General features: G+C 37.4%; 1 protein-coding gene across 50 annotated transcripts in view; it reads right to left on the bottom strand.

Annotated features, from left to right (window-relative positions):
• Positions 1-14,983, bottom strand: part of TTN (titin) — a 325,993-nt gene that overhangs the window by 87,490 nt on the left and 223,520 nt on the right. For all 50 annotated transcript variants that reach the window (XM_072612482.1, XM_072612462.1, XM_072612461.1 and 47 more), the window contains 27 exons: positions 13,792-13,889; positions 13,067-13,235; positions 12,703-12,969; positions 12,315-12,581; positions 11,947-12,225; positions 10,921-11,329; positions 10,677-10,801; positions 10,311-10,577; positions 9,019-9,288; positions 8,624-8,926; positions 8,205-8,507; positions 7,730-7,917; positions 7,524-7,638; positions 7,094-7,378; positions 6,718-6,869; positions 5,012-5,159; positions 4,718-4,895; positions 4,243-4,364; positions 3,382-3,669; positions 2,994-3,290; positions 2,702-2,888; positions 1,936-2,051; positions 1,545-1,844; positions 1,058-1,357; positions 705-810; positions 405-601; positions 6-311 (listed from right to left, as the gene is read on the bottom strand). In XM_072612482.1, coding sequence (XP_072468583.1) covers positions 6-311; positions 405-601; positions 705-810; positions 1,058-1,357; positions 1,545-1,844; positions 1,936-2,051; positions 2,702-2,888; positions 2,994-3,290; positions 3,382-3,669; positions 4,243-4,364; positions 4,718-4,895; positions 5,012-5,159; positions 6,718-6,869; positions 7,094-7,378; positions 7,524-7,638; positions 7,730-7,917; positions 8,205-8,507; positions 8,624-8,926; positions 9,019-9,288; positions 10,311-10,577; positions 10,677-10,801; positions 10,921-11,329; positions 11,947-12,225; positions 12,315-12,581; positions 12,703-12,969; positions 13,067-13,235; positions 13,792-13,889 — 6,042 coding nt within the window. The remainder of the gene's footprint in view (positions 1-5; positions 312-404; positions 602-704; positions 811-1,057; positions 1,358-1,544; positions 1,845-1,935; positions 2,052-2,701; positions 2,889-2,993; positions 3,291-3,381; positions 3,670-4,242; positions 4,365-4,717; positions 4,896-5,011; positions 5,160-6,717; positions 6,870-7,093; positions 7,379-7,523; positions 7,639-7,729; positions 7,918-8,204; positions 8,508-8,623; positions 8,927-9,018; positions 9,289-10,310; positions 10,578-10,676; positions 10,802-10,920; positions 11,330-11,946; positions 12,226-12,314; positions 12,582-12,702; positions 12,970-13,066; positions 13,236-13,791; positions 13,890-14,983) is intronic.

Here is a 14,983-nt window from a genome sequence, read left to right on the forward strand (position 1 = left end):
ATTACAATCTGGGTCTTTGGCAACAACATTCTCAGAGATTTCAGATGGCTCGCTGACTCCAACAGCGTTGACAGCTCTCACTCTCAGAACATATTCCTTGTCAGGAACAACACCTTCTTCTACTTTGAATTTCAGGTCTTTCACTGGACGAGAATTGACTCGCATCCATTTTTCAGTGCCAACTGGGCACATTTCAACATGGTATCCTATAATAGGACTTCCTCCATTTTTCTCTGGTGGCTTCCAAGCAATGGCTATGTGCTTTCTGCCAGCGTCAGTTACATGCAAATCAAGGGGAGGTGAAGGAACACCTAAAAAGAAAGAAAAGAGAACGTGCACTGTCACTTTCTACAATGTCACTTTGAAAACTCTAGCCATATAGAAAAACACAAATGACTACTTACCTTTTGGATCTTCAATAGTGAGAATTTCAGTGGGTTCACTTGGATGACCAACTCCAGCTTCATTTTCTGCTCGCACTTGGAACTGAACTTCTGTTCCTTCAATAACATCAGTTACTCTGAAATTACAGTCAGGTCCTGATGTCTTTCCAGCCTTGACCCAACGAGTTCCTAATTTTTCTTTCTTCTCAATGATATATCTATTTAAGTAATAAAACATTTCATTAGTCATAAGGAAACAGATTGTGTTTAACTTTTTCAGTTCACTAGAAATTTGACTTCAAACATTGGTCTAATTCTTGCCTCTGAATTGGTCTTCCGCCATCATTTTTCGGTGGCTCCCATTTTAGGTCAACATGTCTTTTGGTTACATCAACCACTGTAAGGGCATAGGGTGGCCCAGGGGTAGCTAGGGTTTAAAAAAAAAGTGAATTATAAGTAAAACAATCATTGAAAAAGCAATAATCTACCTCAAATATTAACATATACTGTTATATAACAACATAATATCATATAACATAATTAGCTGTTAAAATTATGCATTATATAAAATTGTAAAATGCAATGAATAAATCTATACAATACCGTAATTTATATACTATAATTATTAATTATAATAGCATAAATCATTAATAATATTAAATTAGAACGCTTACTAAAGGTGTCTTTGGCTAGGACGGAGTCTTCAATTTCACAATAATCACTCTGTCCTATGGCATTTTCTGCAGCGACCCGAAACACATACAAAGAACCCTCTGTCAGTGGTGTGACTGTGCATTTAGTATCCTTTACTGTTGTATCCACTGTTTGCCAGCCTTTGCGCCTCACATCTCTCTTTTCCACAATGTAGTTGGTGATAGGGGAGCCTCCATCTTTCTCAGGAACTGTCCATTTTAGGTCTGCTGTGTTTTTAGTGATGTTAATGACCTCTAGCCAGCGAGGTGGAGATGGGGGATCTATAGGAAGAGAAATACAAAAACCCAAATTTAACTTAATTTGTTTGTCAAAGAACTAGGAAGTTATAAAGTAATTAATGGTTTAGAATTTAGAAGAGTTTACAGTCTCTTTGTAGCATTCAGATATATATTAGTACATGATGTGTCTAATAAAGATGAGATGAAATTACACTGAAGAACTCCTTACATAGTTTTTCCCTGCAAAGTACAGGATCACTTGGTTCACTGGGTTCACTCTCCCCTGCCTTGTTCACCGCTCTAACTCGGAATGAGTATTCTTGCCCTTCCATGAGACCTCGGAGGAAGTGTTCAGTGGTAGGAACACCTTCAGCTACTCGAACCCACTCATCTGTTCCAGTTTTTAGCATTTCAATCACATAAGATTCAATCTTTGCCCCTCCATCATGTTCTGGCTTTGTCCAATTCAAGAAGAGTGATGTTTTGCCTATATCTTTCACATTTGGCTTGCCAGGAGGCCATGGAGGATCTGCACAGACAGAAAATAATTATTTAGTTTTAAAGGCACAAGAACCTATGTCAAATGCTAAAGAAGGCACAAGTAATTTTATGCATAATACCAATGGGATCCTTTATCAAGATTGGTTCAGTTGATCGGCTTGGTTTGCCAGGTCCAGCAAGATTTTCAGCTAACACACGGAATCTGTATTTTTTCTTATTGGTGAGACCTTTCACCCTTTAAATTGAGAACAAGTTACATATTAACCAATTATTTTTAACCATAAATTATGTATTAATTATTCTATATTAAATCAGATATATGCTTATTTTATATATGAGGTTAATTCATTCAATTTTTTTAGATTTACAAACCAAACCTGCTATAATTCCCTACCATAGTACATAAATGTTTTATGCTTTGTTTATTGGAAGCCTGAAATTGTCTGAGACTGAATGATGAAAATATTTATTGCTACAGAGGTGCTATCTGTAGGTTGCAAAAAATGTTATAATCAAAAGATGGTAACAATGGCAGTAATATAATAACCTAAATTCTAAATACTTCAGAGTCTCTAGAAAGCCCACACTCACTATTTAGTTTATAAATGTGTTCCTCAATGGAACAGTCTTTAAAACACGGAATCAATTTATTAAAACAAAGAACAAGTAATAAATTTTAATATTAAAACAAAACATAACAAAATTAGGCAAAGCAGAAATGATACTAATGAGTACAAGACGTTTAGAGGGCTAATCTTCAAGTGATCAGCCCATCAGTGTGCTGCTACCTTGATGTACTTATAATAAACTCCTTTTAATCCTCAAAAAATAATTAGAGAAATTATTGCTATTTTAACTCATTTATCTATTTTTTTCATTTTATACCTGTATGTTGTATCCTTTATTGGCATCTTATTGCATTTAACCCACTTATCAGTATCAGGATCTAATCTTTCAACCCAGTATCCAGTGATTGGGCTTCCACCATCATCATCTGGCTCACACCATGTTAGTGTTACGGCATCTTTAGTAATATCAGAAGGTTCAAGGCGTGTTGGAGGTCCAGGTGGATCTATTTTTTAAAAGGACAATAATATGTGACATTTCACCCGTACACAGACTTGAGCTAATCATTCAGGTCAAGGTTAAAAATGACACGTCAAGCATGTTAACTCACCAAATGGATATTTGGCTACTATTGGGCTAGCCTGGACTGGCTCGCCAATACCATACATGTTTTCTGCTGCAACTCTGAAGAGGTATTCTTTATTAGGTATTAATTTAGTAGCCTGGAACTTTGTGTCTTTTATTGTCGATGAGAGCTTATGCCACACTTCACTATCTGTCGCTCTTCTTTCTACGATATAGTTTGTGATCTTGGAACCACCATCGTCTCTTGGAGGATTCCATGTTAGAAGACATGATTCACTGGTAACTTCTGAGATGTCAAACGCAGCTGGAGGTCCAGGTTTATCTGTGGATGGCATAAAATACAAGCAAATCTTATCCAATTTGATTTCATGAATAAGCCTTTTTATCACTCTTAAGAAAGGTAATATTGTTACCTAAAACGTTAACTTCCACCACGGCAGTGGCACGTCCACAGACGTTGACAGCTTCAATGATGTAGGTGCCTGTGTCACTTCTTTTGCTGTCCACAATGGTCACTGTTGACTTTTTGGGAACATTTTCAATGGTAATTCTTTTATCTTGTTTCAAAATGGCATCAGCCTTTGTCCAGGTAATCTTAGGCTCAGGTTTGCCGGTCACTGTAGCTGGTAATTCTATCTTTGTGCCAGCTTTCACTGTGAGGCCAGCAAGCAACTTCACATCTAGGAAGATTTCTGGGGCCTCTGAAGAGAAAATTAATGTGTCAGTGAATTCAAAGAAGAATTAAAATGGAAGACATAGCAGATTCAATTTTTTTAAAATAAGGACATACAGACTTTAGAAAAACCTGGATTTATATGAACTGATGCTGAGTGAAATGAGCAGAACTAGGAGAACATTATACACAGTAACAGCCACAGGGTACAAAGACCGTTTCTGATAGATTTAGCCCTTCACACCAATGCAAGGACCTAAAACATTTCCAAAGGAATCTTGATGCAAAATGCCGCCCATATCCAGAGAAAGAACTATGGAATCTGAATACAGAATGAAGCAGACTGTTTTCTCTTGTGTTATCTTTGGTTTTGTTTGTTTCTTTCTCATGGTTTCTCCCATTTATTTTAATTCTATGCAATATGACTAAGGTGAAAATGTGTTTAATAAGAATGTATGTATAGAACCCATATAAGATTGGATGCCATCCTTGGGGAAGGAGGAGAGAGGGAAGGGGTGAAAATTTAAAACTTAGGGAAGTGATTGTTGAAAACTGAAAACAAACAAATAAAATAAATTAAAAAAATTAAAAATTCACATACCCTGTGAATCCACAGCCTGAATGTCCTCTGTTGGCCTGCACGGTTTGCTAGCTCCTAGCCTGTTCAGAGCCTTTACGCGGTAGGCATACCACTGGCCTTCATCAAGACCTGTTACTTCCATTCTGTCAAATAAATATAATTTTGAGTACTGTATTTTTGCATTTATAATAGGTACCATAATTAATCTAAGTACTCTCTCTTCCAAATAGCTTCCAAAAACTAACGTATAAGACATGGTTTACAATATTCATTTTTTAAAATCAAGTTTGAATTAGTATATTTTTAATTTAAAAACACAAACAAAAGCAAAACTTCGAATAATGAAGTACAACTTATACCTGCTTAAATCATTCAGAAGAAATAAGAAAAGTTCTTAAGGAGAAAATAACACTACAGCACTTAAACATTTCCCTAATGAAACGCATTTTAGTGAGCATTAATGAGTATTTTTGTGTGCTATAATTAAGGAACATACTTGGTTTCAGCAACTGGTTCTCCACAGGCTACCCACTTATCAGAACCACGAGGACATTTTTCTACTATATATCCTTTGATACGTGAACCACCATCATGTTTCGGTGGTTCCCATGTTAAGAAAATGCTTTTGGCTGTTCGATCCCTCCATTTTAGATTTTCTGGTGGGTCAGGCACAGCTATAAAATTAAAAGAGAATGCCCATCAATATGATACAAATACAATGTTAAAAATCAATATACTGAAAAAAAGCCGGCAGAACAGGCAGGCTATAAAACATCACAGAGTGACTCACTCGCAGGAGCTGACATGTTTACAGGCTCATCAACGTATGCAGGTTCTCCAGGACCACACTTGTTGCGTGCACAAACTTTAAATAAGTATTCTTTTCCTTGGACAAGATCAGGAACAGTGAATTCTAGGTCAGTTATAAAGTCTATGACCTGGAAAAAAACCAAAGAGACATAATAAATTAGTCATACAAAACCTTTTTCAAATCATTTTATATTGACTTTAGGAAAACTGCTTCAAGCAGGAAATATTGTCATTTGTTTTACTTAGGGGAAAGTCAGAAAATAGGATAGGTAATGATTAATAATCATAGCTAGCATTTATGCAGTGCTTTCAAAGATGTGTTGAGTGCTTTACAAATATTATCTCATTTTATCCTCACAACAACCCTGGGAGATAAGTGCTTTATTGTGTCCACTTTATAGTTGAGGAAACTAAGGCAGAGAGAGGCTGTCACTTGCTGAGGGTCACACAGCTGGTAAAGACTTGAGGGTGAATTTGAACTCAGGTCTTTGAGGGTCACACAGCTGGTAAAGACTTGAGGGTGAATTTGAATTCAGGTCTTCCTGACTCCAGCTGGGTCCAGTACTCACTTCACTGTCCTTCCTAGCTGCTTCTAAGGTGAAGCTAAGTAACCCCTTACTAATAACAATAGTCACATTTACACAGAACCCCAATATCTGCAAAGTACTGTACATTTATTACCTCTCCTGAGCCTTTAAACAATGCTATTATGAGTTAGGTACTATTGGCATTATTATCCTCATTTCACAGGTGAGATAAATGAGGCTCAGAGAAAATGTCAGAGGCTGGATTTGAACTCAGGTCTTCTTGACTTTCAATCTAGCTGTCTATTTAAGCCATACTCTTTATTTAAATATGCTGCACAGAAGTAAATGCAATTACTGATATTCTCCTGCAAGTGGGTAAGCGTGGAGTAGGAGAAAAACAATTCGAAAGTAAGGGAAAGGACAATGTTGATCCTGGAAGATGCTAAAGAAGAAGTCATGGCCAGTCCCAGGTACCAAATTTATTCTAATGAAGGAGGAATACTATTATTCTACTGCTACTGTTGATGCTGCTATCCCCACCAACGATGACTATAACAATAATGTTGTTGTCGAGTTGTTTCAGTTGTGTCTGACTTTTCATGATTCCATTTGGGGTTTTCTTGGTAAAGATGCTGGATTGGCTTGCCATTTCCTTCTCTAGCTCATTTCACAGATGAGGAAACTGAGGCAAATAGGGTTATAAATGACATGCCAAGGGTCACACAGCTATTAAGTATCTAAGGTCAGATTTGGACTCATGAAGATGAGTTTTCCTGATTTCAGGTCTGGCAATCTATTCACTGTACCATCTTGTTGGCACTGATGATGATAATACTTGCATTGATGTAGAACTTTTAAGGTTTATGGGCTAAAAATTATTCCAGTCAGGAAAAGAAGCAATTGTATTCATTGAAAAGCCCCACAAGCACTCAGAGGTAAATACTGTGTGCTTTCTAGGGGTCAAATCCTCTGTGTCCATACCTCTGAAAATCAGATCAGGCCCACAAAATGAGGGACTGCTCTTTAACTGCCTTAGAAGCATGTTGAATATCTACAAAGGAATCTGCCTGAGAATAACACTTTCTAAAGAAAACTTTGCCTAGTTGAATTTGTGGGATTTACTACTGAGCCTAACCATCTAACCTGGCTAAGTACTTACTTTGGTCCATGTTTTACGATTGACTTCTCGTTTTTCAACAAGATATCCAGTCAGTGGGCTTCCCCCATCATCATCTGGTGGTTCCCATGTCAAATGAACTGAGTCTCTGGTGATGTCTCCATATTTCAGTTCTTTTGGTGCGCCTGGGCGAGCTGAGGAATGCATTCATAATTTGAGATTATTAACCTTTCCAATGAACATTTGGTAATACCGTAAAACTTTAGCTATTAATAGTTAGATAATGTTATTAGATAATACATAATAATACATTAGATAGTAATAGTTCACATTTATATGGTGCTTCAAGGTTTGCAAATTGCTACGTGTGTGTGTGTATGTACACATAGAAATATTCCTTAAAAGTTTTGTTCCTTACCAATTACATTAACATTGATTTCTCCAGAAATTGCTTTCACACGATTTTCCAGTTTTAATGTGTAAATGCCCTTATCTGGACGTTCACTTGGAGAAATGACAAGCTCAGCATAGGCAGATAGGGTCTTCATCTTCACCCGGTCACTTGCTTCTAAGACCTGATCTCCAAAGGACCAGGTTGCGGTTGGTCTTGGGTAACCAGTACTTGGTACAAGGATCTTGATTGGGTTTGGGACTATAACTTCCAGGCCATCTTTGAACTCACTTAAATCCATTGTTGGTTCAACTGCCAAGAGAGAAATTAAAATATTACAAAAACACTCCAGTGCTTTTTCAAAGGCAAATACTGATTTTCTCTTACCACCTCAAAGCACATGCTACATGAAATTGCAGTATCCCTATTCAAGTAAATTAAATATCACCTCACTCACCAAATGCATCATCTGCAGTCAATGGACCAAGAACATCAGTTGGATCTGAAATTCCAGCCTCGTTTTCTGCAGAGACTCTATATAAATACTTATTTCCTTGTTTTAATCCAGTAACCTGAAAATAAGAATCCACCTTTGTAAAAACTAATCAGGTTCAAAACCATGGAAATATATTAGATATTTATTTCTAACTACAAATTCTCTACCTTGTAAGTTAGTTCAGGGACGAGTTTCACATTACAACGAATCCAATTGTCTTTTCCTTCTTCACAGCGCTCAATAATGTAGCCAAGTATGGGACTTCCACCATCTTTTAGTGGAGGTTCCCATGAAAGCTGAACAGATGACTGAGTCTGGTCAGAATAACCAAGGTTGATAGGAGGACTTGGCCTCTCTGAAATAGAACCAAGATAAGCCTCATGTTTAAAAATGTACCATTTAATTCTAGGGTGTTTTATAACTGAAATGGTCCTATTCCTCTCATATTCAGTAAAACAATAAGTTTACCAAGTACAAGAATTAAAAACATGGACTCTTATGCCCTATATCTTTACATCATAAGTTTTCAACATCAGTTGAAAGCTGACTCAATCCTTAATTTTTCTTTGATTATTGTATCATATTTGAAAAAAAAACCTAATTTCTGGGCTCCATTTAATAATTTCTTCTCTATGTGCTCACCAATTGGATCTGCAACTTTCACAAAGGGTGTAGCAGCACTTGGCTTTCCAACTCCAATGCGATTTTGGGCTCTGATTCGGAAGCTGTATTCATTTCCTTCTACCACATCAGTGACAGTAGCAGAGAGGTCTTCAGCTCTAACAGTCATAGCTGTATCCCATCTAATAGAAGTCTTGTCCCTTAATTCAATGACATAGTTTGTAATTTCACAACCACCATCATATTCTGGTGGTTCCCATGTAAGTGAGACACCAAACCTGTTTACATCAGTGATGGCTACATTCAGAGGAGGACCTGGAACATCTAGATTTTTTTTTCCCAGGAAAGAAAAAAGGAAACAATTAATGAACTTTTCCTTTTACAAGGAGAAATTGAACAACAAGATAAAGTGATATTCCTCTTCCAAATCAATCACCTACCATATTTACTCCTTGCTTCCACAGGATTGTCTGTTTCAACTGGTTCACCAATTCCAACCCTGTTTCTGGCACTTACACGGAACAGATACTCAACCCCTCCTTTTTGGAGTCCAGTGACTGTAAATTCACAGCTATCTGCACGATCAGTGGCTAACACCCACGTCTTCCTCTTGATGTCTCGTCTTTCAACAACATAACCGATGATTTTGCTGCCACCATCGCTTAATGGCTCTTCCCAGGCGAGGCTCACTTCACCATCAAATGTTTCTGTTACTTCTAAGTTTCTGACTGGCCCTGGCACATCTGAGATTGATTGGGGGGAAAGAAACATTTTCAGTGAATGCTCATCTTTTCTTATGCTTAGCCATTCTATTCTCAATGGCAAGAAAACTTACTGATAACTTTCACGTTGATGAATCCTTCTGCTTTTCCGTGTTTGTTCTGTAACACAACCTTGTACCTTCCTTTGTCTGAATCTTTGGCTTCCAAGATTCTGAAGGAGGTCTGTTCAGCTGTGGTATCAACTGTTTTTGAAGGTAAAGCTTCATTTTCTTTAAACCATTCAGCTTCTGCTTTTGGGTAGGCATCATAGGGAACTATCATTGTCAAAGGTTGCCCAACATCAACAACAAGATCCTGGTCTTCAGTCTTGATTCGAGGTGCAGCTAGTGATAGAAAAAAAGATAAGTAACTATTTTTTAGTTTATTTATTTTAGATAACTAGATGGGAGGTTCTTTACAGTAAGTTGGTTGCATGCAAGGATGAATCTTTTTTTTTCTCCAAGCTAGATGATTTATGATGACAATTTATTTCCTGAATGGCCAAATTCTGGATTATTGTGAAAATGAGGGGGATGGTTATGGTATGTGAATAGATATATTATGTTTAACTGGACAGTACCTTGAAACAAGTTAAACCAAAACAGAAATGTATTTTATGGTAAAACATTCACTTTAAAAAGAGTATGACTCCTATGCTTAGGTCAATTCTATTTAAGAATTAATCTACCCAGACTTTACTTAAATGGTGTATAAACTATGCCAGTTTAAGTGGTTCTGAACCACTTTGCCTGGAATGATATCCACAAGAGTATCTTTGAATTTTTGGTTCAAGGCTAGAATAAACCCAAGGAATCCTCAAGCTTCCTTGGGTGGTAAGCAGTGGGCAGTGGGTAGGAGGAGAGGCTCCTCTATATGTCTGAGTTTACTTCTGCTACATAGGACTTCCAGGGAGATCAATGAACCAATAAGTATTAAGTGCCTCTTATGTGCTTATTATGAGTCAGGCACTGTTGGGCACTTAGAATCAAAACAAAACAAAACAGCCTTTGCCCTCAAGGAATTTTTGTGGTTGAGTTATATTCAGTAATATTGTGATCTCATTTAGGGTTTTCTTGACAAAGGTATTGAAGTGGTTTGTTTTTTCCTTCTTCAGGTCATTTTATAGAAAAGGAAACTGAGTTAAGTGACTAGACCAGAGTCACATAGTCACTAAGTGTCTGAGGCCAGATCTGAACTCATGAAGTCTTCCTGACTCCAGGCCCGGCACCCTGTTCACTATGTCACCACTTAGCTGCCTAAAGGAATGCATATTTCATCATTTCTAGGACAGAAGATTCTTCTACTTTTTACACTGACTTCTTCTACCCCAGTTTTTTTTGAAGGTTATTTTAAAATGGACACTCACCTGCCAGTTCAAGTTTGGCTCTAGCTTCTTTATCTTTGGCAATAAATCTATATTCGCCTTGGTCACGAGGTTTAATATCACATATCTGTAATCTATGGATCTTTCCTTCACTCATCATCTGGTGCTTATCACCTTGGACCACAATCATATTATTTCTTAGCCACTGAACCTCCACCTTATCTTTGTTGAGTTCCGCAAAAAAGACAACATCGGCACCAGGAGCCTCCAGAATATCTTGAGGAGGCCTGATGATCTCAACAGGGATTTCTGAAATGCAAATGTGAATGACAGCATTTCATTTGTATTCTAGTTGACATTTATTCTAATTAATATCATAATTAAGATTCCTTTCAATTTTATACTTACCTTCAACAAAAAGCCTAGCCCTGGACTTTCTGTCTTCTACCCCACAAGCATATTCACACTCATCGTCCAATCTGCAGTCCTTTATAATAAGTCTGTGAATGCTTCCATCTTTTTCAAATGTATATCTTTGTAGGGGGAAGAAAGATTGAAAAATTTGTTAACTTTCATGCCTAATCAAATATCAAATGGATATGCAGAACAGCTGAGACTATAATTTATGTACGATACATGGAACTTTACGCACTTTTTGCCTTCTTTGATTTCTCGTCCATTTCTGTACCATTTAACATTTGCTTTCTCTCTGGAAAGCTGACAAGAGAAGACTGCATCATCGAATTCAGTGACGGTCTGGTCTTCCAGGTGCTCCACAAATTCTGTAGGTGCTTCTATAATTAGAAGCTCAGCAACAGATTTATCTTGTCCAGCAAAGACTGTGTATTCACCTTCATCTGGAAATCCACAGTCTTTAATAATGAGAGAATGCTTATATTTGTCTATTCGGTACAAAACACGGTTATCAAGAGGGATTTCTTCTCCATTTCTGGTCCACTTCAGTGTTACATTGAGTCGATTCACCTTACACCAGAAAGTGACAGACTTCTTCTCCATTGTTTCAATGTCTTGTAGAGGTTCGACAATCCTGAGGTCTTCCTCTGTTGTAAGACAGAAAAAAGTTGCATTGAGTTTATGGTTTTTATAATGGATTTCAACAGAAACAAGCTTAAGTTATAGAATCTTAGCATGGGAAGAGAATGTAGACATCACCTAGGACCAGATTGCAGTCTGGTGTTCTAATTATCGCTCCTCTAATCTATGATTTAACTTGTAAATAGTTGATAACATGGTCCCAGAAAGGGAGGAAATGAATCAAAGCAGAGAGCCTTCAACTTATCTATCTAATGATTAATGGAAATAGAACTGTAATTTTATAATCCACGATTATGTCAATCAAATTTATCCAAGACTGGGCAACGGATAGGAGCATGAAGCAAAATATCAAAAACAAAGAACAATGAACACACTGCCACCATAGAAGAACAAGAATTCTGATATTTGTGTATATCAAAATCTGGAAAAGAATGTAAATCTAGGAAAGGAAGATAGGGCAGGCAAGTCAACCCTTTCATTAGGGCCTCACTGATTCATCTCCTTAAACTTCTATACTTCTTGTTTCCCACTCCCCCAATAGAATTACATAACTTGGGGGGGGGCACTTCTGAAAATGCCCTAATAACTTCACAAGTGTCTACAGGCCAGATGAATTACCTACCTTCTACGATTAATTGAGCTGCACTCTTGACATTTTCACCTCTGTGGTTAGTCAGTGATACACTATAGGTGGCCTGGTCATCCAATCGTGCATCTCTAATTCTTAGGGTATAAACTAAATCCTTCTGGAGGATAATATATTTTGAGCTGTCAAATATGGCTTCATCATTTCTGAACCACTTGGCCTTGGCCCCTTCTGTGTTGACTTCACAGTTGAAAACAACCTCTTGCTGTTCTTTAACTCGTTTGTCCTTAAGTGGAATGATGATCCTGAGTTTTTCTGAAAATGACAAATGATAAAACTTGTTGCACCATGAACAGCAAAAGGGGCAGCCCATCAATGCATTTAGTGAATCAGCCATAACTTACCAATGACTGTCAAGTGAGCTGCAGCTCTAGCCGCACCAACCATGACTACATAAGTGCCCATATCTTGTAGGGTGGAATCCTTGATAACCAGGATTCTCTTTTTCCCATCAGCAATAACATCATATTTATCACCAGATTCAAGTTTCTCATCATCCCTTTTCCACTCCACTGCAAAACTCTCTTTTGATATGGAACACATAAACTCAGCCTTTTCTCCCTCCAGGACTTCCAGATTTTGGGGCTTAGATATAAATTCAGCAGCAAGTTCTGAAATGAAAGAAAAAAATGACACCTTATTAAAAAGTCATATACCTGCTGTATGAACCCAGAAAGTACTATTAAGTGATACTTGCTTTACGAAAATATCTCCTGGGATAGGCACTCTTACCGTGTACTTTGAGTTTGCCATCTGTGCGGGAGCTTGGAAGTCTGCAGTTGAAGCCCCCTGCATCTTCAAGGTGAACGTTTTGAATGATCAGAATCCTCTTTCGCCCATCAGCAAGTATTTCGTATCTTCCTGTTTCGATGATTTCTTCATCACCTTTATACCAAGTAACTTCTGCCCCAGGCTTGGAGACTTCACAAATAAATTTCACTGTATCAGTTTCACTTGCATCAATGTTGGTAAGGTTTTTAGTAAAGACAGCTTCTTCCTCTATAAGAAAAAAATGAAGACACCTTGGATTAAAAAAGGGATGCTCTTTATTTTTGGTCTTGAACATGTGGGTTTTTGTTGCAACCTTCCTCTTTACCTAGCACTGTCAGCATGCCAGATGTTCTAGCTGTCCTAACTTCACAGGAGTATTCCGCTTCATCATCCAAGAGACATTTGTTGATGACAAGAATGCGCACGGCACCTTTGGAAATGATGTCGTACTTTTTACCCTTTTTAATTTCAGCTCCATCTCTAAACCATTGAACCTGTATTCAAGACAAATCAAAACAGAATAAGATTACTAATTATTAGTAGCCTAGAATTATAGACTTTTAAACCTAGAAGAGATTCCAAGGAAGTATCTAACTCTTTTATTATACAGATTAGGAAATTGAGGTCTAGAGACCATATAGTTAGCTCAACTACATAGACAAAGCTGGGACTGGAACCCAGATCTCTGTATTTCTTCTTCACCATTGGTGAACATTATGTAAAGGAGTACACTAAAAGTTTCTTGAGGGCAGAGAATGGGTGCTATCTGGAGTTTGTGTTTCTCTCAGAGTCTTATATATACGTTTATTGCTGAACAAATGTTTGCTGAATTAAATTGTTTAGCTTATATTGAATGAAAGCAGAACAATGATGACTGACCCATCATACATGTTAAAAAAGAATGATTATTAAGTAAATGTGATTATGAAGACTAGAATTACTGGGCTTCTCCTCCACCTTTCCTCATTCAATTTAGATTATCTGCCTGGAAGCAAAGTTAACAGTGACTATTTTAAAAATTATCAACATAATATGTACGAAATTACAGACCTTGGCACTTTCCCGAGAAAGTTCACATTCAAACCGAGCCATTTCTTTTTCTTTAACTTGTTGGTCAGTGAGAGGTCTTAAGAATTCAACATGCGGAGCTGTAAGAAAGGGCAAGGGTTTACCAGAATTGACAATCACTTTGATAGAAACTGGCCATGTTCATATGATGGAGTTTTTTTTCTTGAAAGAAAGGGGATCTGTTGGAAAATATATCCAATTTAACATGGTCCAACTGTCCTTGAAAATTACCATATACCATTGGAGGTACTAGGCTCCTCTAAGTAATGGAACGACTTGTATAGTGCCTCCAGGAGCTAAAATGACCCTGCCAAGTGCCAGTGTTAGTTTGAAGAAAACTCTACACTGTGGCTATAATGCTGAGAGTTGACACTGTCAAAGGAAACACAGGTAGAAAAAGAAGTAGAAAATGCAATTTAAGAAAGCTGACACATCCCATATAAAATGAGCAGAATTTGACATTGATGTAGCTCAAGAACAAAGTAAATGAAATTGCATCAGTGATCCTCAGTAATGGAATGGGTCCACTCTACATCATGATCTCAGCTTCTTGATAAGCTTCATAAATGTCACAGAGTAGTCACGCTTAAAGGATGACAAAGTCATCAATGAGCTTCAGTTGTCAGTGTCATTTGACTGTGTCATTGAACAATCCACTGATTGACAAGACTGTTTGGGTTAATCCGTCTGGCTAGGCAGATGCCCCCTTTCATCTCTCATAACATCACATGCATTCCCCCTAAAGCTACATATTTGGACAAAGAAGGTGACCTAACTTGATGAATGAGATTCTGAAAGTAAGCTTGACTACTGGGATTGAAGAAGAAGAGATGATACAAGACACACAGAAACAGAACAGCAAGCCAACATCCTTCAGCTGTTGATGTCTAGGAAGCAACTGAACTGGACAAACCAACATGGCATGTAGCAATCAGAAAGAGTGCTCCTCATTTCCATCAAAGATGCTGTATTTGTGACTAGGTGAAGAAGCGAAGTTACAGAGGGAGACAGCTCTTACAAATGGTAGTCACAATTTGCCAAACATCAACAACACACAGGTAGCATTAGTGATCTTTAGGTATAATTATGTCTGTAGAATATGTTAAGTTAATTTAGGATGTGGGATGTAACTATTCAAATGGATATCTCATTTCAAATTTTTCCTAATAGTTTC

Source organism: Notamacropus eugenii, chromosome 5, assembly GCF_028372415.1.
Source record: "Notamacropus eugenii isolate mMacEug1 chromosome 5, mMacEug1.pri_v2, whole genome shotgun sequence".
Lineage (NCBI taxonomy): Eukaryota > Metazoa > Chordata > Mammalia > Diprotodontia > Macropodidae > Notamacropus > Notamacropus eugenii.